Consider the following 25,935-nt stretch of genomic DNA (forward strand, 5'->3'; position numbering starts at 1 on the left):
GTCCGTTCGGCACTAGGATCATCGGTGATTTGGATCACGACGAGTACGACTCCATCAACCCTGTTCACTTGAATGCTTCTGCTTAGCGATCTACAAGGGTATGTAGATGCACTCTCCTTCCCTCATTGCTAGATTACTCCATAGATCGATCTTGGTGATGCGTAGAAAATTTTGAATTTCTGCTACGTTCCCCAATAGTGGCATCATGAGCTAGGTCTATGCGTAGTTTCTGTGGACGAGTAGAACACAAGTTGTTGTGGGCATCGATTTTGTCAATTTGCTTGCCGTTACTAGTCTTATCTTGATTCGGCGGCATCGTGGGATGAAGCGGCCCGGACCGACCTTACACGTACTCTTACGTGAGACTGGTTCCACCGACTGACATGCACTAGTTGCATAAGGTGGCTAGCGGGTGTCTGTCTCTCCCACTTTAGTCGGATCGGATTCGATGAAAAGGGTCCTTATGAAGGGTAAATAGAAATTGGCATATCACGTTGTGGTTTTCACGTAGGTAAGAAACCTTCTTGCTAGAAACCTATAGCAGCCACGTAAAAACTTGCAACAAACAATTAGAGGACGTCTAACTTGTTTTTGCAGCTTATGCCTTGTGATGTGATATGGCCAAAAGGATGTGATGAATAATATATGTGATGTATGAGATTGATCATGTTCTTGTAATAGGAATCACGACTTGCATGTCGATGAGTATGACAACCGGCAGGAGCCATAGGAGTTGTCTTAATTTATTTATGACCTGCGTGTCAACATAAACGTCATGTAATTACTTTACTTTATTGCTAAAGCGCTAGCCATAGTATTAGAAGTAATAGATGACGAGACAACTTCAAGAAGACACGATGATGGAGATCATGGTGTCATGCCGGTGACAACGATGATCATGGAGCCCCGATGATGGAGATCAAAAGGAGCAAAATGATATTGGCCATATCATGTCACTATTTGATTGCATGTGATGTTTATCATGTTTTACATCTTATTTGCTTGGAACGACGGTAGCTTAAATAAGATGATCCCTCACTAAAATTTCAAGAAAAGTGTTCCCCCTAACTGTGCACCGTTGCGAAGGTCCGTTGTTTTGAAGCACCACGTGATGATCGGGTGTGATAGATTCTAACGTTCGAATACAACGGGTGTAAGCCAGATTTACACACGCAATACACTTAGGTTGACTTGACGAGCCTAGCATGTACAGACATGGCCTCGGAACACGGAAGACCGAAAGGTCAAGCATGAGTCGTATAGAAGATACGATCAACATGAAGATGTTCACCGATGTTGACTAGTCCGTCTCACGTGATGATCGGACACGGCCTAGTTGACTCGGATCATGTTTCACTTAGATGACTAGAGGGATGTCTATCTGAGTGGGAGTTCATTAGATGAACACAATTATCATGAACATAGTCTGAATTGTCTTCGCAAATATGTTGTAGATAAATAGCTCACGTTGTAGCTCCCTGTTTCAATACGTTCCTAGAGAAAGATTAAGTTGAAAGATATTGTAAGCAATGATGCGGACTAGGTCCGTAGTCCGAGGAGTGTCCTCACTGCTACACAGAAGGCTTACGTATTTGATGCACCGCTCGATGTGCAAACCCCTACAACATCGTCTGTGGATGTTGTGAACACCTGACAGACACATCCTGATGACTACTTGATAGTTTAATGCACCATACTTTACGGCTTAGAATCGGGATTCCAATGACGTTTTGAATGCCATAGAACATATGAGATGTTCCAAGAGCTAAAATTGGGATTTCAGGCTCATGCCCGTGTTGAGAGGTGTGAGACCTCTAACAAGTTCTTTTGCCAACAAGATGGAGGAGAATAGCTCGGCTAGTGAGCATGTGCTCAGAATGTCTGGGTGCTACAATCACTTAAATCAAGTGGGAGTTAAACTTCCAGATAAGATAGTGATTGATAGAGTTCTCTAGACACTATCACTAAGCTACTAGATCTTCGTGATGAACTATGACATGCAAGGGATGGAGTTGATCCCGGAGCTGTTCGCGGTGCTTAAGACCGCAAAAGGTAGAAATCAAGCAGGAGCATCAAGTGTTGATGGTTTAACAAGACCACTGGTTTCAAGAAGGGCAAGGGCTAGAAGGGAAACTTCATATGGATGGCAAACCAGTTGCCGCTCAAGTGAAGGAACCCAAGGTTGAACCCAAACTCGAGACTAAGTGCTTCTATTGTAAAGGGAACGATCACTAGTAGCGGGATTACCCCAAATGCATGGTAGATAAGAAGGCTGGCAACTTCAACAAAATTTATACGTGTCATTAATGTGTACCTCACTAGTACTCCCAGTAGCACCTGGGTATTGGATACCGGTTCAGTTACTATTATTGGTGACTTGAAGCAAAAGCTACGGACTAAACAGAGACTGGCTGAGGGTGAGGTGACGATGTGTGTTGGAAGTGTTTCCAAAGTTGATGAGATCACCATCGCACGCTCCATCTGCCTTCGGGATTAGTATTGAACCTAGATAAGTGTCATCAGGTGTCTACGTTGAGCATGAATATGATTTGATCATGTTCATTGCAATACGCTCATTCATTTAAGTTAGAGAATAATGGTTATTCTGTTTACATGAATGATACCTTTCATGGTCATGCACCCTAGGTGAATGGTTCATTGAATCTCGGTCGTGGTGATACACATGTTCACGCCAAAAGATGTAGAGTTAATAATGATAGTACCATTTTCTTGTGGCACTGCCGCTTAGGTCATATTGGCGTAAGATGCATGAAGAAACTCCATATTGATGGATGTTTGGAGTCACTTGATTTTGAATCACTTGACACATGCGAGCCATGCCTCATGGGCAGGATGACTAAGACCCCGTTTTCAGGTACAATGAAACGGGCAAGTGACTTGTTGGAAATCATGCATGTTGATGCGTGTGATCCAATGAGAATTAAAGCGTGCGGTGGATATCGCTATTTTCTCATCTTCACTGACGATTTGGGTAGATATAGGTATATCTACTTAATGAAGCACAAGTCTGAAACGTTTGAAAAGTTCAAGCGATTTCAGAGTGAAGTTAAGAATCATCATAACAAGAAGATCAAATTCCCACGATCTGATCAATGAGAATTTCTGAGTTATGAGTTCGGTAAACACTTAAGACATTGTGGAATTGTTTCACAGTTGAAGCCACCTGGAACACCACAGGGTAATGGTGTGTCCGGACGTCGTAATCGAACCTTATGAGATATGGTGCGATCTATGATGTCTCTTACCGATCTACCGCTATTATTTTGAGGTTATGCATAAGAGACAGCTGCATTCACTTTAGATAGGACACCATATAAGTCCGTTGAGACGACGCCGTGTGAACATTGGTTTGGCAAGAAACCAAAGTTGTTGTTTCCTAATGTTTGGGGCTGCGATGCTTAAGGCTTCAGCCGGAGAAGTTCAAACCCAAAGCGGACAAACACATCTTCATAGGATACCCAAAGGTGACAGTTGGGTACACCTTCTATCTCAGATCCGAGGGCAAATTGTTTGTTGCTAAGAACGGGTCCTTTCTCGAGAAGGAGTTTCTCTCGAAAGAATTGAGTGGGAGGAAGATAGAACTTGATGAGGTTGTCGAACCTTTACTTCAACCAGAGAGTGACGCAACACAGAAAGATGTTTTCTGTGGCGCCTATGTCTGTTGAATAGGAAGTTAATGATAGTGATCATGAAGATTCGGATCAAGTTGCTATCGAACCTCGTAGGTCGACAAGGATATGTACTACTCCTGAGTGGTACAGTAATCCTGTCTTAGATATCATGTTGTTAGACAACAATGAACCTACGAGCTATGGAGAAGCGATGGTGGGCTCGTATTCCAACAAATGGTTAGAAGCCATGAAATCTGAGATAGGATCCATGTATTAGAACAGAGTATGAACTTTGGTGGACTTGCCCGATGATCGGCAAGCCATTGAGACAAATGGATCTTTAAGAAGAAGACGGACGTGGGCGGTAATGTTACCGTCTATGAAGCTCGACTTGTGGGAAAGAGTCTTTTCACAAGTTCAAGGAGTTGACTACGATGAGAATTTCTCACCCGTAGCGATGCTTAAGTCCGTCAGAATCATGTTAGCATTAGCTGTATTTTTCGATTATGAAATCTTATAGATGGATGTCAAAATAAGTTTTCTTACCATGTTTTCGTAAGAAAAGTTGTATGTGATACAATAAAAGGTTTTGTCGATCCTAAGGATGATAAAAGGTATGCTGGCTCCAGCAATCCTTCTATGGACTAGAGCAAGCATCTCGGAGTCGGAATATATGCTTTGATGGAGTGATCAAAGCTTTTAGGTTTATACAATGTTTGCTAGAAACTTGTATTTACAAGAAAGTGAGTGGGAGCACTACAACATTTCTGATAAGTATATGTGGATGACATATTGTTGATCCGAAATAATGTAGAATTTCTGGAAAGCATAAACGGTTGTTTGAAGAGTGTTTTTCAAAGGAAGACCTGGATAAAGCTGCTTACAAATTGGGCATCAAGATCTATAGAGATAGATCAAGACGCCTGATGATACTTTCAAAGAACGCACACCTTGACATGTTTTTGAAGGAGTTCAAAATAGATCAGTCAAAGAAGGGGTTCTTACCTGAGTTGTAAGGTGTGAAGTTGAGTAAGACTCAAAGCTTGACCACGACAGAAGAAAGAGGAAGGACGAAGGTCGTCCCCTATGCTTTTGTCATAGGCTCTATACGGTATGCCATGCTGAAGTACCGCACCTGATGTGTGCCTTGCCACATGTCTGGCAAGAGGGTACAAAGGTGATCTAGGAGTAGATCACCAGATAGCGGTCAAAATTATCCTTAGAGGAATAAGGAAATGTTTCTCGGTTATGGAGGTGATAAAGAGTTCGACGTAAAGAGTTACGTCGATGGAAGCTTAACACCTATCCGGATAGCTCTGAGTAGAGATATCGGATACATATAATGGAGCAACAATTTGGAATAGCTCCAAGTGGAACGTGGTAGCAGCATCTACGATATGACATAAAGTTTTGCGAAATACATAGGGATCTGAATATGGCAAGACCCGTTGACTACAACCTCTCTCACAAGCATAACATGATCAAACCCAGAACTCTTTGAGTGTTTATCACATAGTGATGTGAACTAGATCATTGAGTCTAGTAGACTCTTTGGATGTTGGTCACATGGCGATGTGACCTGTGAGTGTAAATCACATGGCGATGTGAACTAGATTATTGACTCTAGTGCAAGTGGGAGACTGTTGGAAATATGCCCTAGAGGCAATAATAAATTGGTTATTATTATATTTCCTTGTTCATTATAATCGTTTATTATCCATGCTAGAATTGTATTGATAGGAAACTCAGATACATGTGTGGATACATAGACAACACCATGTCCCTAGTAAGCCTCTAGTTGACTAGCTCGTTGATCAATAGATGGTTACAGTTTCCTGACCATGGACATTGGATGTCATTGATAATGGGATCACATCATTAGGAGAATGATGTGATGGAAAAGACCCAATCCTAAGCCTAGCACAAGATCGTGTAGTTCGTTTGCTAAAGCTTTTCTAATGTCAAGTATCATTTCCTTAGACCATGAGATTGTGCAACTCCCGGATACCGTAGGAGTGCTTTGGGTGTGCCAAACATCACAACGTAACTGGGTGGCTATAAAGGTACACTACAGGTATCTCCGAAAGTGTCTGTTGGGTTGGCACGAATCGAGACTCGGATTTGTCACTCCGTATAAACGGAGAGGTATCTCTGGGCCCACTCGGTAGGACATCATCATAATGTGCACAATGTGACCAAGGAGTTGATCAAGGGATGATTTGTTACAGAACGAGTAAAGAGAGTTGCCAGTAATGAGATTGAACAAGGTATCAGGATACCGACGATCGAATCTCGGGCAAGTATCGTACCGCTAGACAAAGGGAATTGTATACGAGATTGATTAAGTCCTTGACATCGTGGTTCATCCGATGAGATCATCGTGGAGCATGTGGGAGCCAACATGGGTATCCAGATCTCGCTGTTGGTTATTGACCGGAGAATTGTCTCGGTCATGTCTGCATGACTCCCGAACCCGTAGGGTCTGCACACTTAAGGTTCGATGACGCTAGGGTTATAGGGAAAGTATGTATGTGGTTACCGAATGTTGTTCGGAGTCCCGGATGAGATCCCGGACGTCACGAGGAGTTCCGGAATGGTCCGGAGGTAAAGATTGATATATAGGAAGTATGGTTTTGGCCACCGGAATTGTTCCGGGCATCACCGGTAGTGTACCGGGACCACCGGAGGGGTCCGGGGGTCCACCAGGTGGGGCCACCAGCCCCGGAGGCCTACATGGGCCAATAGTGGGAAGGGACCAGCCCCTAGGTGGGCTGGGGCGCCTCCCACCAAGGCCCAAGGCGCCTCCAAGAGGGGAAGGGGGCAAACCCTAGGGCAGATGGGCCCTAAGGCCCACCCTAGGTGCGCCTCCCCCTCTCCCCCTTGTGGCCGCCACCCTAGATGGGATCTAGGGCTGCCGCACCCCTTGGGGTGGGAACCCTAGGTGGGGGCGCAGCCCTCCCTCTCCCCCTATATATAGTGGAGGCAAAGGGGCAGCCCAACACGCGATTCAATCTCCCTGTTGGCGCAGCCCTACCCCTCTCCCTCCTCGTCTCTCGTAGTGCTTGGCGAAGCCCTGCTGGAGTCCCGCGCTCCTCCAACACCACTACGCCATCGTGCTGCTGCTGGATGGAGTCTTCCCCAACCTCTCGTTCTCCCCTTGCTGGATCAAGGCGTAGGAGACGTCACCGGGCTGTACGTGTGTTGAACGCGGAGGTGCCGTCCGTTCGGCACTAGGATCATCGGTGATTTGGATCACGACGAGTACGACTCCATCAACCCCGTTCACTTGAACGCTTCCGCTTAGAGATCTGCAAGGGTATGTAGATGCACTCTCCTTCCCTCATTGCTAGATTACTCCATAGATTGATCTTGGTGATGCGTAGAAAATTTTGAATTTCTGCTACGTTCCCCAACATATCATGGGACTACATAACTTCTTATGGGTTCTTCATCAACTGTTATTTCTCACCGATTTCAATTTTCCTGGGTTCTGGGTTGTCGTCAACCGAGAACACTGATAAGTAAATCAATTCTGCACTTCAATTCAATCACTCTAAGTAATCTTCATTGCTTATGAGTTTATTAATCCTTCAAGTCATTGCTAGCCTGATCAGCTATATCATTATCGTGCAACTTCTTAACTGTGCTACCTGGCCCCTCTTTCCGGAGCATAGATTTAGATGGTAAGCTAATCTTACGTGATCTTCCTCATCATATAATTTCTCCTAGAACAGCAAGCTTGATTCCGAGTTTGTGACGTACCCGTGGTTCCAATAACCTTTCGCTTCATCATTCCTTTGACTTGATGTCATCGCCGATCGATTACACGTTCATGTAAGCTCTCGACAAAATTTGTCGTGATCATCATCAGCATTCTGAGCTCTTCCAGGATATCAATTGAATTCATGATGAGAAATACCATCTTTTCCCTCGATGATTTGTGCTATCATCGACCACTTTATTGCCTTCCCTCCAACACAAACTTGTTCATGTTTTGTGTTGTACCTAGAGTTCCTTTCTATCCAACGTATATTATGATTCTATCTTGGAGTATTACCATCTCTTATGTCAAGGATGTTGAGAGAATTGCTCCGCCTCTTAAGAATTCTTGGTATAGTGATACTTCTCACCATCACCGTTCTTTCTTGGTTTCCATGTTGATTTTAGCCGGGATACCAACAGGTGAACGGTGCTGCTTGGATTCTGTATTTCTAGCAACCTTATTGCTTTGAAGTTTATGGTCTACGGATCAGTCTTAGACCCCTGGTTATTGAAACACCATTCTACCCTCGATCATGCTGCCTAAGCCCATATTTTGGGTGCACCTTTCAACCTATGTTAATTGTGTATGTTTACCTCGTGCATACATAATTGTATCATTTGATCTGACAAGTGTTACCTCCTTGTTCACATAATTGTGGAAATCCAACTTTTTGGTAATCTCAATGAATTGTTGCTGAGTCAATCAGCCACCTCCTCACCTCCTTGATTTAATGTTGAACCCTTGTTTCGGAACTTGCTTCCATAGTTCATTTCCCGAGAATCTTAAAATGTCTTTACGTCAACTGCTGATGCACCTTTTTCTTCTCGGGCATCCTGAGTCTGAGGTATCCTGACCCCAATCAGATATGACTTCCGGTCAGATATGATGGTTGGAACATATTTCCAAGATTTATAACATTGGTCCTTAACCTGGTAAGGTGGTGTCATGCCTAGCACACTTGGCCGGAGGACCCATTGTTATAATTCTTCCTTTTTAGCAAGGTTATCCATTCCTCCCTGAGGAAATTGTAAGACTTATTCTACAAGTTATTCCTGATGGATCCTTCCTATATCCAAGTCTGACCTTTTCTTGAAGACCATGTCAATGCTATCTCGAAGCATGTCTGTGGTAATCCAATTTTCAATAAGAGCATTTGAAGCACAATGCTAATTTTTCTTTATCATTTATCCTAACACCATTGCATGGGTAATACCATGAGATTCCTCCCCCCTTACCTAAATGGTTTTCTACTTTCTATCATGTCATGGATATCATGCTCCGCTTGTCCTTGGGAAGGACATACCCCTGAAATATGTGTTTAAACACATTTTCCTTTCCGTTGTTCTGATTAAAACTGACAACCATTTTTCCTTTCCGTTGGTTTGTTTAAACCCTTATTGTGATCTATATGATCTAAGCGGTAATATTCTCCTGCTTATGTAAACACCTCGGTGTACCACTCTATCAGTAAGTCCCTGTTACTATTGTTGATGACATTCCGGTAACCGCCGATGGAGGAGGACTTTGCCTATTAGTATGGGACACCTTTCGAGAGATCGTCAATTCTAGTATGGGACACAAAACTAATTCTCATTGCTCTGAACACCTTTCATGCGCTGTTTCAGGCATCGAACGATTGTCTGCCCGCTCAAAGTTTCTCTTGGTACCTTCTTACTTTGCTCTCGATATCTTGTTAATTTCAATTCGAGAGTTACTTCCCCCCCACCTTCCCCGATGTTCTCAACATGTTAGTCAACCTAGCAGAGGTCTGTTCTCCCAGCCCCTTTATTCTTTCATAAGTACGATGGAGTTCCCAAAGAAAGGATGCCAACTTCATCATGAGAACCTGAAGCAGAGAACTCGATAAATCAATGTAATGGATCTATCTCTTCGAGAAGAGCAACCAAGATTGAGAAGATTCGTTAGAATATCGTAACCAGAATTTCCAACCCCCCTTGCTCCCCTCTTAAATCTCGGGACGAGATTTCTTGTAGTGGAGGAGAATTGTGACGCCCGGATAATCAAGCTACAGTAAACCTCTGCTAATGGTGCCACGTCACCTCGATTACTGTCGATAATCTCGCGTTAGTTCAAAACCGATTCAAATTCAAAATTGAATTAAAAGCAAACATCAAAAGTTTTCAAACTTTAAAATTAAAATGTTCAAGTCGTAGCAAATAAAGCATAAATAATATTGGTGCAGAAACCACATTTTTAAAAAATAATTAAAGACACTAAAATAATAAAAACAGTGGCTAAAATAATAATTTAATTACTTTTGAAAATATAAAATATTAAACTAATTTATTTTGGGTCCAAACTAGGTTTGGTAGTGACCTAATTTAGGTGCTAACTTGATATTTTAAAGAAACTAATATAATAGAAAGTAAAATAATCAGAAAAGGGTAAATAAAAGAAAGAGAAAATGAAACAAAAGAAAGACCCTCCTTTTTTTCCTATTCCCGTGGCCCACGGCCCACCCGGGCCAACCCATGTAGCTGTGGGGATAAGACCAAGCCCTCCCCGTCTCTCGGCCAAGTCAACACCCCCAGATCTTTTCCTCCGCCCCCGCTCGTTCCCCTCTCGCTCGCGCGCTTACTCCTCCCCGTACGGTGCCGTCACCCGTGCACCCTCCTCCTCTCAATTCGCTCCCAACCGAGCTCGGTCACCGCCTCGCCGTCGTCGTCCGCGTACACTGGAGCCACCCCGAGCGGCCCCAGGCGTCCTGCAGCTACACCAAGGTCGTCTCCGCCGCCTACCGCACTGGATCAAGCTCGGGGAGCAACGCTGATGCCGCCCTCGTCGTTTGTCTTCGCCACGGCCTCGCCGTCGATCTGCATCACCTCGTCCACCACGACCCCGTATGAGCTCACCACCGACCTCCTCTCAGTGAGCAGCATCGATTCCCCCTACCCCCTCTCGTTTCGTCGCTGTAGCCGCTCGTGCATCGCCATGGCCGTCGGAGCTCCGCGACGTGGCCACGCCCCCGCGCCCACCTGCATATAGCCACACCCCTGCCCGTTCACGTCCACGTGTGCGCGCCAGCAACCGCGCTCGAGGAGAACTGCGCTCGCCCGCGACCCTGGCCGCCCCGCGCTGCGCCATGCATCCGCCGACGCCCAGCCACGCCGCCAGCCGCGACCTGCCCCGCTCCACTCGCGGCCCCCTCGACGACGCCGCCCGCTGCACCCCCTGGCCGGGCGCTCCTGCTCCCCACCGCCCGCAGCCACGCTCGCCGTTGGCCTCTGCCTCCGCAGCTCGCCCCGCACGGCCTCGCTCGCCTGCTGCCGCGCCCGGGGCCCATCCCCGCTCGCTACCGCCGCCGCCTACCACTTCTTGCTGCCTTGCCCGCGCCTACGCCGCTGGCCACGCCGGCTCGCCTGCCGACGCCCGCAGCTCCAGGCGCCGCCGCCGCCGACCTCGCCGTGGCCGAGGCCGCCCCTCCAGCCGCTGCCGTGGCCCGTGGCAGCGCCCCTGGTGGCCTCGGGCGCCCGTACCCGTTTAGCCGCGCCCGCTAAACCCGCCTGGGCCACTGGCCATTGGGCCCACGCCCCTGTGAAATTAAATAAAAAGAAGACTTTTAAAAAGAAAATATAATTAATTAACTATCCTATTAATTAAACTTAATTAACTTAATCTGCTAATTAAACTACATAATCGGTAATTAGTTAGATGAGTGTATGATAGGAGGACCCCACCCCCTGTTGACCAGTCAAACGTTGACTGGTTAACTGGGACCCTTGGCCCACCCGTCAGCCAGTGGGTACAGTTCTGTGTACCAAATGCTGAGTGCATATAGCATTTTAACATTTATTTTCAAATTATTAATAATTTTAGAATATTGCTAAAACTTTAGAAAATCATATAAAATAATCATTAAATCGGATGAAAATGTTTTCTATATGAAAGTTACTCAGAAAAATCCAACGAATCTGAATATGCGTCCCGTTCATCTGCCACACATCCCTAGCATAGCGAACACGCAACTTTCCCCCCTCCGGTTCACCGGTCCAAAAACGCGAAACACCGGGGATACTTTCCCGGATGTTTTCCCCCTTCGCCGGTATCACCTCCTACTGCGTTAGGTCACCCTTAGCACAGCGCATCACCATGTTATGCTTTGTGTTGCTTTGTTGCTCTGTTATTTATTATGTTCCCCCTCCGTTACTTCTTTCCGGTAGACTCTGAGACTATTGCCGATGTCCGTGTGTTCGACTACATTGGAGATGACCCTTCTTGCCAGAGCAACCAGGCAAGCCCCCCCTTGATCACCAGATATCGCCTACTCTCCTCTATACTGCTTGCATTACAGTAGTGTAGCATGTTACTGCTTTCATTATTCCTATCCTGATGCATAGCCTGTCCTTGCTACTACTGTTGATACCTTTACCTACAATCCTACTTGATTAGTATAGGATACTAGTGTTCCATCAGTGGCCCTACACTCTTGTCCGTCTGCCATGCTATACTACTGGGCCGTGATCACTTCGGGAGGTGATCACGGGCATATGATATATGCTTTATACTGTTACATTACTTATGATACTGTTCGGAGATGGGGGCTGAAGGGGCAGGTGGCTCCATCCCGGTAGAGGTGGGCCTGGGTTCCCGACGGCCCCCGACTGTTACTTTGTGGCGGAGCGACAGGGCAGGTTGAGACCACCTAGAAGAGAGGTGACCTGGCCCTGGTCGGCGTCCGTGATTATATCAAAATAACACGCTTAACGAGATCTTGGTATTTGATCTGTGTCTGGCTACTGGCCTATACGCACTAACCATCTACACGGAGACAGTTATGGGCACTCGACGTCGTGGTATCAGCCGAAGCCTTCGTGACGTCAGCGACTGAGCGGCGCGCGCCGGGTTGGACTGCGTAACGCAACTTCCTTTGTAATGGAGGTTGCTAGGTCTGCTCTCCGGCCGCGTACGCAACGTGCAGGTGTGCAATGGGCGATGGGCCCAGACCCCTGCGCCATAGGATTTAGACCGGCGTGCTGACCTCTCTGTTGTGCCTAGGTAGGGCTGCAACGTGTGGATCTTCCGAGGCCGGGCATGACCCAGGAAAATGTGTCCGGCCAAATGGGATCGAGCGTGTTGGGTTATGTGGTGCACCCCTGCAGGGAAGTTAATCTATTCGAATAGCCGTGATCTTCGGTAACAGGACAACTTGGAGTTGTACTTTGACCTTATGACAACTAGAACCGGATACTTAATAAAACACACCCTTCCAAGTGCCAGATACAACCGGTGATCGCTCTCTCACAGGGCGACGAGGGGAGGATCATCGGTTAGGATTATGCTATGCGATGATACTTGGAGGACTTCAGTCTACTCTCTTCTACATGCTGCAAGACGGAGGCTGCCAGAAGCGTAGTCTTCGAAAGGACTAGCTATCCCCCCTTATTCCGGCTTTCTGCAGTTCAGTCCACATATAATAGCCTTGTTCCAGTTGATACCAATGCATACATATGTAGTGTAGCTCCTTGCTTGCGAGTAATTTGGATGAGTACTCACGGTTGCTTTCTCCCTCTTTTCCTCCCTTTTCTATACCCGATTGCTGCGACCAGACGTTGGAGCCCATGAGCCAGACGCCACCGTCGACGACGACTACTACTACTCGGGAGGTGCCTACTACTACGTGCAGCCCGCTGACGACGACCAGGAGTAGTTTAGGAGGATCCCAGGCAGGAGGCATGCGCCTCTTTCGATCTGTATCCCAGTTTGTGCTAGCCTTCTTAAGGCAAACTTGTTTATCTTATGTCTGTACTCAGATATTGTTGTTTCCGCTGACTCGTCTATGATCGAGCTCTTGTATTCGAGCCTTCGAGGCCCCTGGCTTGTAATATGAAGCTTGTATGACTTATTTTATTTGTAGAGTTGTGTTGTGATATCTTCCTGTGAGTCCCTGATCTTGATCGTACACATTTGCGTGTATGATTAGTGTACGATTGAATTGGGGGCGTCACAGTTTGGTGCCGCGGGCCTCTTTTTACTCACGATCGGGCCACACTGCATTGGCTCTAACTTTTGCATAAGATCTCGGATCAAGATAATTCAAACATCAAAATCAATCACCTCGACGAGATGGACATTCCATGTAGAACACTTTTTTCATCTGAGAACTTCTTGGAGGCGTAATTAGTCGAACAGTACTCCCAATGCCAAATTTTAGCACTTCGAGTACATCTTCATCCCCAAACATCGAGGTTGTTTATTTTGACCATACGGAGATTTTTCATATTGGACACTGTTTCATTTAAGGTCATCTTAATTACGTTTTCTCGCATGCCAAAAACTTGTGTCAACACACCCATATAAAAATAGATGATCTCACGTCATAGCTCTTGATCTCAAGTCGCCGCCAACGTCATAAGAGACAAGTGAAGAGCATTGATAGTCGTCGCCACCGTCCCCGGTAGGGTGATGTCCTTCCTCTTCGCTGATGGCATCCAAAGCTGCATAAATATGAGCATTTTAAGAGATAAACAGTCGAATGCCAATGAATGACCCAATCGATGGTCAATTTGTAAGATGTTAGGGGTTTATCATTTTCTTTTATCTGAAAGAAGGATTAAAAGGGGGTTGGCATTATTTAACAAGATGTCTTTTAAATTAAGAATTATCACCCTTTTTCTTGAATCATATTGATGAATTTTTGAATCGAGGGACATGTAAATCACTAAGTGATGGATTCTTTCTATCAAGAAACCATGTGCCTGCTTGGAAGAGGGATACTTTTTTAGAATACCAAAACTTTACAAAGAAACACCATTATTTAGAAAAGCCCTAAATGGAGCTTCTCATTTGATACTTGCACTTTAATTCTTCCAACAAACTAAGAGAGATAATTGAAAGATTAAGTACTCCACAAGCACACCCTGATGCATGTATATGCCCAAAGTTTGTACATCTATCACATGGGACTTCCTTTCGTTCCCACTCAAGCAAAGTTACAGTATAGTGGATCAAACAGATGGTCAGTACATATTAAACTGAGAGACCATCTGCTAAAATCCTCAAAAGGAAAACAACTAGTAACTACCCCACTTTGTCACACGCACCATATATTACTCCCTCCGTCCGGCGGGAGTACTAAGTTTCTTGTTCAGTTGTAGCTTGTTTCCCTTCTGAAGCTGTTACGATTTGCTTGCTTCGAGCCATCAACGGCGCCGCCGGGAGACACGAGGTTGCTCAGCGCCCTCGCTATGTGGAGCTTGACCTGCCCCCTCTTCGCCGGAGGCCGCTTCTCCTTGGCGAAGCTGCCGCTGCCGCTGCTGTTGTAGTGGTACTCGTACTCCATCTGTTAGACTGTATATACGTAGTTTTGTATATGCCTTGTATTATATCTCTTGGTACGTCTATATAATGAGATAGCCACATCCCGTTTAGGGTGTCGAGCCAGTTTCCCAAACCCTATGTTTTACATGGTATCAGTTTACGTTACGATGTCTTCCGCTGCACCATCTCCCGCCGCCGCCGCTGCCGCGCCGATCTCGACCGCCGCCGCTGCCGCACCGGCCCTAGCCCTGATGTCGCCCTTCCTGGCCTCCCGGCCACTCGCGGCGGCGTACGGCGCCAACCTGCCGCCGCCCGCTTCCCTGCAGGCGCCGGGCTTCGGGGACGATCTGGCTGCCCCGCCCGACGCTGCGGTGCTGCCGGCTACAGGCGGCCGTCCTCCGCCGAGCTACCCGTGGCACGGCGCCTACGGTGCCCCCCCGCCACCGTCGTCTCTCTGGCCGGGATCGGCCCCCGTTGCGCCGTCGCCGCATCCCTGGCCGGGATCGGCCCCCGCTGCGCCGCCGCCGCACCACTACTATTCCGCGCTGCCGCCGCGGCCCTATGGGGGTGCGGCTGCCTCGCCGCATGGTGCCCTCGTGGCTCCCGGGAACGGTGATTCGGCCCCTGCAGCGCCGGGCGCCCTGGCTGCTCCCTCGTCCGGCTACCCCTACGCGATGATCCCTCGTCCAGATATGGTTCCGTCCATGGATCCCTATGCATCACTGGCGCAGGCGTACATTGCTCAAACCGCGGCGCCGCCGCCGTTTTATTTTTCGCACCTGCTACCAGTGAAGCTCGGGCCGGACAACTACCTTTCATGGCGTGCGCAGGTTTTGCCTCTCCTCCGCAGCCGCTACTTGGAGGGCTACGTTGATGGGTCCATCCCGTGCCCACCTCCTCACCATCCGGCATATCACACATGGGTGGCGCAGGATCAGGCCATTCTCTCTGCCATCCAGTCCTCGCTCACGCCGAGTGTTTCGTCGATGGTCATCTTCACCGCTACGTCCAGGGAGGCGTGGGCGGCCCTCCACACCAGTTTCGCCTCTCAGTCTCAGGCGCGTGCGCACTCTATACGCACCGAGCTGGGTGAGACCAAACTTGGCGATCTCAGCATCACGGAGTACTTCAACAAGATGACGAGCCTCGCTGACACCCTGGCCTCTGTTGGTCAGCCACTTCTGGACGCGGACTTCACCACCTTTGTGCTTAACGGGCTCGATGATGATTATGATAATCTCATTGAGAACGTCCATGGTCGAGATGATACACTCCCGCGTCGTGAGCTCTATGCGCGCCTCCTTGGGCGTGAGCAGCGCATCAAGGCGCGCCGTGTTTCCCCCAGCTTCGTCTCCGCCAACGCCGCCACACACGGCAAACCTCAGAAGCCGGCCCCATCAGGTGGCAAACCACCGGCCTCCTCGTCGCAGGCCTCGTGGGGTAACGCGCCGACTATCACAGGAGGGAGTCGCCCAGTTGCTTGCTGTTCCAGTTGCGGTGCTCCTCAGGCTTGTCAGCTTTGTGGCATAGATCGTCACCTCGCCTCTCGCTGCCACAGACGCTACAAGCAAGACTTCCTTGGCCTTGGCAATAATGGAAAAGGGAATGATAAGCAGGCTGCAGCTGCGGTGACAGGGCACGACCACGGGCGCACCCAGTCATACTCCCTTGATCCAGCGTGGTACATGGATACAGGCGCGACGAATCACCTCACCGGCGAGATGGGCAAGCTCTCCGTTCAGGAACCGTATCATGGACATGATCAGGTGCACACCGCCAACGGAGCAGGTATGCGCATCATCCATGTTGGTCAGGCATCACTTCTTGCACACAATTTTCGCAAACTGCATCTTTCTAACGTCCTTCGAGTTCCCTCTGCTACGCGTAGTTTGTTTTCTATTCCTCAACTTACTCGTGATAATAATGTCCTTGCTGAGTTTCACCCTTTTCGTTTCTTTATCAAGGATCGAGACACGAGGGCCGTTCTGCTTAGTGGTCGTCTTCGCCATGGCTTATATGCACTTGACGCACCGTCTGCATCTCCTACGCCGTCTTCTCCTCAGGTGTTCAGTGGTGTTCGTGTGTCGCCTACGCACTGGCATGCGCGCCTTGGACATCCTGCTGCTCCTATAGTTAGTCATGTGCTGCATCGCCATGAACTACCAGTTGTGTCCACTAAGAGTGCTGAAACTATTTGTGATGTCTGTCGGCAGGGCAAGAGTCACCAACTACCTTTTTCAGAGTCTAGTCGTGTTGTGAAACATCCTCTTGAACTTGTGTTTTCTGATGTATGGGGTCATGCCCAAACATCTGTCAGTGGTCACAATTACTATGTCAGTTTCATTGATGCTTACAGTCGGTTTACTTGGCTATATCTTATCAAGCGTAAATCTGATGTGTTTGACATTTTCATTCAGTTCCAGGCACACGTTGAGCGTCTCCTTAAGCATAAGATTATTCATGTTCAATCCGATTGGGGGGGGGGGGTGAATATCACAACCTCAACTCGTTTTTAATAAGCTTGGGATTTCGCATCGCGTGTCTTGTCCTCATACACATCAGCAAAACGGCACCGCTGAACGTAAGCATCGTCATCTTGTAGAGACTGGACTTACTTTACTAGCTCATGCCTCCGTCCCGTTTCGGTTCTGGAGTGATGCCTTCTCCACCGCCTGTTTTTTGATAAATAGGCTTCCCTCACGACTACTGAAAATGAAAACCCCTCTTGAACTCTTGCTCGGTGATATTCCAGACTACACATTTCTCAAAGTGTTTGGGTGCACATGTTGGCTGCACTTGCGGTCTTACAACAAGCGTAAATTAGAGTTTCGGTCTAAGAAGTGTGTTTTTCTTGGGTACAGTTCTCTTCACAAAGGGTACAAGTGTCTTCATGTTCCCACCAATCGTGTCTACATTTCTTGTGACGTCATGTTTGATGAGAATGTGTTCCCGTTTCGTGCTCTTCCGAACCACTCTACCACTAGTTTACCACCTGTGCACTCCAATACACCTTCGCTTGACCAATTTGTGGATGTTGCAAATGCTCCTGTGTTGCTTCCTAACCATGCTGCAGGTATTGGACGCGGTGTCCGCCTTGAACTCCTGGATGATGAGGTTATGGACGACACTCATGATGGCCACGTCGATCCTATGCATGGCCCATGCATGGCGGGTCATGCCCGTCAGCCTGATGCGTCCATGGCCGCCCCACGGGCGTCGGCAGTGCCCGCGGCTGCACCCGCCTTGGCCGCCCAGTCGGCCGGCTCACCCGCTCCAGCGCTCGGGTCGCCCGCTCCGTCGATCGGGTCGCACGGCCCAGCGCCCGGCTCGCCCGCCAGGCCACAGGCGCTGCCCTCGCCGGGCCCAGTGGCAGGAGGCCCATCAGCAGGCGGCCCAGCAGCCCCGGCAGCTGCGCCGGCCAGCCCCGCCTCGGCTACATCGTCGCCTGGATTTGGCAGGCCTGTCCTGGCAACGTCGCCTGGTGCCGAGTCTGCTGACTCTGGCTCCTCCAGCCCCGTCTCGGCCACGACGCCTTCGTCGCATGTGGCAAGCCCCGTGGTGCCAGCACCGCCCACTGTGGTTCATCATCGACCACACACGCGCAGTCGGTCTGGTGTTTTTTGCCCTAAGGAACGCAAAGACGGGACGGTGGCGTGGCTTGCTGCATGTGTGGCTCATGCTGCTGCGGATCCCACGGCAGAGCCACGTCATTTTCAGGCTGCACTGGGTATTCCTCACTGGTGTGCTGCAATGGAGCAGGAATTTCAGGCCTTGCTGAAAAATGGTACTTGGCAGCTTGTTCCTCCGGTCTCTGGCGTCAACATCATTGACTCCAAGTGGGTGTTTAAGGTCAAACGGCATGCAGATGGTTCTATTGAGCGTTACAAGGCACGGCTGGTTGCCAAGGGTTTCAAGCAGAGGTACGGTCTTGATTATGAAGACACATTCAGTCCAGTTATCAAGCCTACTACTATTCGTATACTGCTGTCTCTTGCTGTTACTCGTGGTTGGTCGCTTCGTCAGCTTGATGTGCAGAATGCTTTCCTCCATGGAGTTCTTGAGGAAGAGGTTTATATGCGTCAACCACCTGGTTTTGTTGATCCTACGCGTCCGCGTCATCTCTGTCGTCTGGTCAAGGCGTTGTATGGACTTAAACAGGCGCCTCGTGCATGGCATGCTCGTCTTGGTTCTGCTCTTCGGGCTCTTGGGTTTATTCCTTCAACTGCTGACACGTCACTGTTTCTCCTTCAGTGCCCTGAGGTGACGATGTATCTCTGCTGCCGATCGCCTTGTGTCTGCATTAGGTGAGGAATTTGCTGTCAAGGATTTGGGTGCTCTGCATTATTTTCTTGGGTTGGAGGTGTCACGGTCCTCTACTGGGTTGACTTTGAGTCAGAAGAAGTACTCCATGGATCTATTGGGCCGTGCTGGGATGCTCCAATGCAAACATGCTGCCACTCCGATGTCTGCCATTGATCGGTTGTCTACCCTTGATGGAGACCTTCTTTCCACTGATGACGCCACTGAGTATCGCAGTCTTGTTGGTGGTCTGCAATATCTCACTATCACCAGACCTGATGTCTCTTATGCAGTCAATCGTGTGTGCCAGTATCTGCATGCACCTCGTACCACTCATCTCTCGGCAGTTAAGCGCATCTTGCGTTATGTTTCTTCTACTGCTTCATATGGTCTGCTCCTTCAGTCTGCACCGTCTTGTGAACTTTCGGCTTTCTCTGATGCGGATTGGGCTGGAAGTCCTGATGATCGGCGATCCACGGGGGGATATGCAGTGTTTTTTGGTCCTAACTTGATCGCCTGGAATGCACGCAAGCAAGCCACCGTGTCTCGTAGCAGTACTGAAGCTGAGTATAAAGCTGTGGCTGATGCTACAGCTGAGATCATATGGGTACAGTCTTTGTTGCGGGAGCTGAGAGTCTCTCCAGGTCATCCTCCAGTTCTGTGGTGTGATAACATCGGCGCTACATACCTCTCATCTAATCCGGTGTTTCATGCTAGGACGAAACACATCGAGGTTGACTATCACTTTGTTCGGGAACGTGTTGCACAAAGACTGCTCTGTATCAAGTTCATCTCCTCCAAAGATCAACTTGCTGACATCTTCACGAAGCCTCTTCCACAACCACAGTTTGTAGGCTGTAGGCGCAATCTTAACTTCCTTTGTACTTCAGGCTACAGTTAAGATTGAGGGAGGGTGTTAGACTGTATATACGTAGTCTTGTATATGCCTTGTATTGTACCTCTTGGTACGTCTATATAATGAGATAGCCACACCCCGTTTAGGATGTCGAGCCAGTTTCCCAAACCCTATGTTTTACACCATCGCCTTCGATCTTCTTCTTGCTCCTCCTATCTGCTTCTTTTTTGATGTGTATTGTGTGCCGTTGCCGAAGCCAAGTGCTCACTTGAGGAAGGATGAGGGTGCACGAAGGTATTTATAGGAGAATGAATGTTGCCTGCATCAGTTGGCTATACGTGTGTGCATCTTATTGTTTGTGTATCATTATATTCGGTTCTATCTTCAGGAATAAAGTGGATAAAGATTCAGATACTTGCACCTTGGCTTTTCTGCCACCTGAAATTTCACGCATACTGCATACATTCTTGGTTATCTGTGCTAACCAATTTTGGTCGTCCACGGTATAGTGATATAGAGAGCAAAATACAGCGTTGCTTATGAAGACACTTTGATTGGATTTCAGAGCACACCTCTCATTTCAACACTCAAGAGGCCAAAACACAGCTTGCCTTCTCCGGATATTTCTATGGAACTTGAGAGCACACCTCTCATTTTACCACTCAGAGGCCAGAAGACGATAATGAACTACACAAGGTCAGCTAGCATTTCAGTTGAAGCCCTAATCTTTTGCGGAAGAAATAGGGGTGAATTTTGGAGGTTTATGAAAGGAAAATAGAGGTTTACATGGAGTTGCCTATTTATCTCCTTCATGGAGTTTCTTCTGTTACCAAGTTGCTATTCACTAATAAAAAGGTTTACGCTAGGCCCCTAACCAGCTGCTTCACTCGTGGATAAGTTGCGAGAGGGATTTTTCTACCATGCATCGGATATACCGTTTATGTATCCATCATTTGTCGTTGGTTTGAGATTCGTACTATGTTTTTTGGTTTTTGATAAAAATTGTCTTGTTCCATAGTATTACATGATGTTTCGCCAGTTCCTTTTTCTTGTTTCAAACTATACCATAGGTGCATGATGAAATATTATGATACACTTGAAACAAGAAATTATATTAAGTGTATCAATAATTTTGTCAATGTGGACAGGAGAAAACGAGAAAATTTCCCTTTTGGGGGACCCGAGAACATTTCTTAATATCTTTGCGCACTGAACGTGCTAGCTGCTTTTCACTTTTTACCAGTTCAGTCGAAATATCGCCTACTATCGTACCAATACTGTGTCCATCCCCCGCAAAAAAAAGGGATAATGTATTATCCAATAAGCTCTAGAAAAAGAAGCCAATTCCATATGATCCGTTACAGTGGATAGTGGACACAAGCCACAGTCTACACGTGAAGAACGCTTACTAGTGGATATTAGTGTGACCAAAATTCCAGAATTTTCAGGTGCCAAAAGTGTATCCTTTTTCTTTCCCTTGAGAATATGCATTTGCCGACCTGCTCAGCTGATATCCCGTTTTATCCCTACATTATTAAAATGTGAATGTATTCCTTTTGACAGGTATTCCATTTTAGCATCAAGGCAGGGGAAAAAAAGAACCCTTACAGGCTTCTTGGCTCAAGCAGCAAATTCATATATGATTTTTTCCTTTTTGGTGAAAAGTAGTATAAGGTTGCAGTCAGCTAACAAGAGTTGTGATACACAATCACTATATCAATACTTCAAAATTTTCAAAGAAATGTGGAGGTATTAATTAAGATGGACCTTTGAAAAGATCAGGTTCTATACTTGTCCTGAGAGAAATGGAAAAACTAATTTTAAAAGAAATAAAAAAGGAGGAATACCACCGGCCTCTGCATCAGAGTGATGCATGCTGCAGCCATATAATGGTTTTGAAATTTTCTACTTTTCCCCCTTGTTTACATCTTTTTAAAGGAACACAGAACCTTGCGTCCTAGGTATGTACACAATCATTCTTTTATACAACCATTCTCTATTTACAGCTTATAGATGGCAATACTTTATCTTTTTCGTTACCCTAATCCATATTAAAGTTGAGCTTCATATTATCCCAAGAGAGGTACTATAAATTACTCCCTCCGTTTTAAAATAAGTGAACTAAAACCACAACACCTATTTTGGAACAGAGGGAGTAACAAATATCATCTTCTTTGATTGGAATCATGCAGATTTTATTTAGTACTTGAACCGACCCATGGGCTTGCTTGGAAAACCCATGTTGATTCATTAACTGAAGCCTTTTACATCATAATAGCTTGCAGACCTAGCTTGGAGCCCCAGGTTTATTTTCAAAAACAAAAAGGTAACCCTAGGTTGGAGCTTTTTACTCTATATCTGCATTTTATCTCTTCCAAGAATGTAAGAGATTAGTTAATAAAAAAAGAATGCGAGAGATTAGGTGATTGGAACTTTTCACTTCACATTAGCATTTTTGCCTCTCCCAAGTTGCAACAACCTGAGGGATTAGATAATTGAAAGATGAGCTACTCAAACACACCATGATGTCATGCACACCCAAGGTTTGTGTATCGCATTAGAGATTAAACCAAGGTTCTCCATGTAAAAACAGAGAGATCATCCTGCTACAATCATCACAAGAAAAACAGCACCTTGTCGCACGCACACACCATACCCATCTACTGTAGCATTTTGTTCAGCTAGCTTGTTTCCCTTCTGAAGCTGTTGCTATTGGCTTGCTTGGAGCCATCAGCAGCGCCGCTGGGAGACACGAGGTTGCTCAGCGCCCTCACCATCTGGAGCTTGACCTGGCCCCTCTTCGCCGGAGGCCTCTTCTCCTTGGCGAAGCTGCCGGCGCCGCCGCTGATGTACTGGTACTCGTACTCGTACTCCATCGCCGCCGATCTTCTTCTTGCTCCTCCGTTCTGCTTCTTCTGTGCTGTGTTGTACTGTGTGTGGAGTCCAAATGCTCACTCGAGGAAGGCATTTATAGGCGTGCACCTTGTTCGCTTCTTATCTCATCTGCAGAATGAAATGCCCATGGTGACAAATGATTCAGATACTTGCACTTTCCCTCTTCTCCTACCTGTAAGATACACGCCTGTGTCGTAAGATATTTGCGATAAAGTGACAAAGATCTTCGTCGGCCACGGTACAGCAAGACCATAGCACAGCTTTCCTTTCGAAGATATTTATATGGAACTTCCTTTCGAAGATATTTATGTGGAACTTGCTAGGCACACCCCTCACTCTACAGGGTCGACTAGAACTTCAGATAAAGCCCTAATTTCCTGGGGAAGAAATAGGAGCGGATTCAGGAGAATTATGGAAGGGAAAGTTGCCTGTTTATCTTGCTTGTGAAGTTTCTTGTTTTAAGCAAGTCGCTTTTCGCTGATAAATGGGTTTATATCAGGCTTCCAGTAGCATGTTGCTCAACTTGTTGACAAGTTGCACGTGTGGGTGGATCAATCTAGGATGTAGATGCTTGAAGAATCTGCCGGCCATTGATAAGTCAGGGGTCACAACTTGCTGCCACACATTCTGAACCCAAAAGCCCCTGATGATCAGCCGTGGAAAAAATACATTTAATTTGGAAAGAAAGGCACGGGCTCTAACTAATTTCATTAAGATAAGAAGATGTGACAAATACAAGAGTTATTGACATGACTGAACAAAACAGTTTAAAAAAGGGGGAAGAACACGTACTCTGCATGTCCTGGAAAATGCTTCTGACTGAAGGGTCCAAAATTGGTCAAGGGAGTGTTGAACACAGTCTGTTGTCGCATTTGTGTACTAGATCTTCATAAAACCTTTCAATCAGGTACAACTTTCTGTCAATTTGACTTGATAGACAGTAAAGCTAAATGAAATCAGTGTCCATCCATAATCAGAGCTTATTCACCAATGGGGTTTTGAAGGCCTGAATTTGTCCAAAAGAAGTTTGTAGATGAGGGAACAGAACTTGATCATGATGATGATCAGAAAAAACATACTCCCACCATCTCAAAATTCTTGTCTTAGATTTGTCTAAATACGAATGTATCAAGTCACATTTCCGTACTAGGTACATCCGTATCTAGACAAATGTAAGCCAAGAATTTTGGGACGGAGAGAGTACAATCTTGCCATATGACACCACATTTCACGAAAATACACACGAGCAGGGTTCACCGGAATTCTTTATACCCACTCCCAAAGTCCAAATCCCAGAATCAATTGCTCATTCAGCGAGGGGATTGATCACATGGCCAAGGAACAGTACCGCGCTGGTTTCCTCCTCAACAATGGCGAATAAGAAGGGCCGGTCCGCCACGAAATCCACCGGAGGCCGTGGCGCCCTTGCACTCTCCTGGATCCCCACGGCCGTTGCTGCGGCGGCCACGGTGCCCAGCTCGTCCACCTCGATGGTGGCCTTATGGTACACGCCCGCGATGAAGAGCCCATCCCCGCCGCTCACCATGCCGGAGAAGTCGCCGCCTTCGAAAGCCCTGGTGACGCCGAGCTTCTGCATGTCCGACGACGCCTCGAACTCGAACGTGAACTTGAACTTCGGGACCATGAACCGCCCGACGGGGACCTGGACCGCCGGCGTGTGGCTCTTGAGGAACCCCGGCGTCGCGACCGCCTTGTCGTAGAGATCGGCGAGACCGAGAGCGGCGCCGCCGTCCGGGAGGAGGAGAAGCATGTAGAATGCTGCCTCGGCTCGCCGCCCCGCTTGGTCGCCGTCGTTCTTGTAGGGAAGCTTGAGGGCCCTGAAGCCCGGGTAGACGGCGACGTGCTGCTCGAACGGGAACCGGCCCGTCGTCATGAACGACGCGCGCACGATGGTGCCGTCTGGGACGTGGAACGGGGCGGTGAAGGTCGCCGACTGGTCGAACGGCTGAGACCACGTCCCGTTGAAGTAGAGCGCGTTGGCGAGGACGACCCGCGTGGACGAGCCGACCGAGCCGGGCGGGAGGACGTCGCGGATGCGCCCGTCCGTCGCGCCGGCGACGAAGGCGTTCACTCGCCGCCTCGCCTGCTCGGGGTCCGAGGAGAAATCCACGGATTCCGCGGTGGCAGCGTACCCCGACGCGGCTGTGGCCATGAACTCCGGCTCCAGCGCCTGCCCGCGGTCGACCCACACGCCGCACGCGAAGGACGTCTGGGTCAGGCCGTTGAGCCTGCCCGCCAGCTCCGTCGCCGCCGCGCCGTGCAGCTCGTCGAGCGACGCTGAGCCGAGGAACCCCAGGAGCTCCTCGCGCGTCTCGCCCCGCGTGCCGGCGGCCACCAGCGCGAGCGCCGCGTGGATGGACAGCGGCGAGACGATGAAGTTGCCTCCCCCGCCGGCCGCCGCCCGGACGCCGGCCTCCCTGGCGAGAGGCAGGCACGACGCCTTCCCGCCCGCGTGGCCGCCTACCGCCGCAGACACAGAGTGGCCACCCGGAGGCGCCTCGGTGAGCAAGGGGGCGCGTGCTTGCGTCTCTACATGGCTGGAACTGTAAGGGTGGTGGAGGTAGCTCTGGCCGCTGCAAGGGCAACGCTGAGCGCAGTCAAGCCGCGGGCGCCGGGAAGTCATCGTCCTGAATTCCACCTGCGACCGCCATGCGGCAAACAGCGTCAGGCAGAGGACGGCCTTCCACAAGGGCGACATCCAGATCGCCGATCTGCAGGGTGCAGACTAGCCAGTAGTTGACCTTTGAGCCCAGTGTCCGTCCATCGAGGCATCGACCCAGGTAGAGGTAGAAGAAGCATCTGTTTGGTGAATGGCAGGATAGGATCTCTCATCAATTCGATCTCAACTCTCAAGTAAATCAAGTGTGTAAACCAATAAAAACCACACATCAGTAAGCTCGTTTACTTAGAACTTCGAGGTTGCTCGCTAACGTGGCTGAATGAGTTTTTTTTTTTTAGAAAAGGAGGATGCACCCCCGACCTATGCATCTGGACGATGCATACGGTCACTTTATTAATTATTAAGCACAAAAGACCTTACAACGTAGTACATCAGTAAGCTTGAAGCCATCATCTAGGCAACATCTCTGGATACTCCTACCCCCTGATGCAGTGGTGCCGAATGTCCGAACCTAATACCAAACAGACGTCGCACCAAATCCTAACATCTAATGCCGGATGCCCCATCCTAG

General features: G+C 48.1%; 2 protein-coding genes across 2 annotated transcripts; one reads left to right on the top strand and one right to left on the bottom strand.

The window, feature by feature from the left end:
- Positions 1–14,924: 14,924 nt before the first annotated feature.
- Positions 14,925–19,873, top strand: LOC147991840 (uncharacterized). Its single transcript, XM_087538836.1, has 3 exons — positions 14,925–16,461; positions 17,747–18,781; positions 18,978–19,873. Exons 1-3 carry the CDS (start codon positions 14,925–14,927, stop codon positions 19,871–19,873), a joined length of 3,468 nt encoding a protein of 1,155 aa, XP_087394962.1.
- A 3,861-nt stretch (positions 19,874–23,734) lies between these two features.
- LOC125521058 (putative serpin-Z12) lies at positions 23,735–25,568 on the bottom strand. Its single transcript, XM_048686122.2, has one exon. It carries the CDS (start codon positions 25,440–25,442, stop codon positions 24,030–24,032), a length of 1,413 nt encoding a protein of 470 aa, XP_048542079.2. The 5' UTR covers positions 25,443–25,568; the 3' UTR covers positions 23,735–24,029.
- Between the last annotated feature and the right edge of the window lie 367 nt (positions 25,569–25,935).

This window comes from Triticum urartu, chromosome 1A (assembly GCF_056163025.1).
Source record: "Triticum urartu cultivar PI428250 chromosome 1A, HENAU_Tu73, whole genome shotgun sequence".
In the NCBI taxonomy this organism is placed as follows: Eukaryota; Viridiplantae; Streptophyta; class Magnoliopsida; order Poales; family Poaceae; genus Triticum; species Triticum urartu.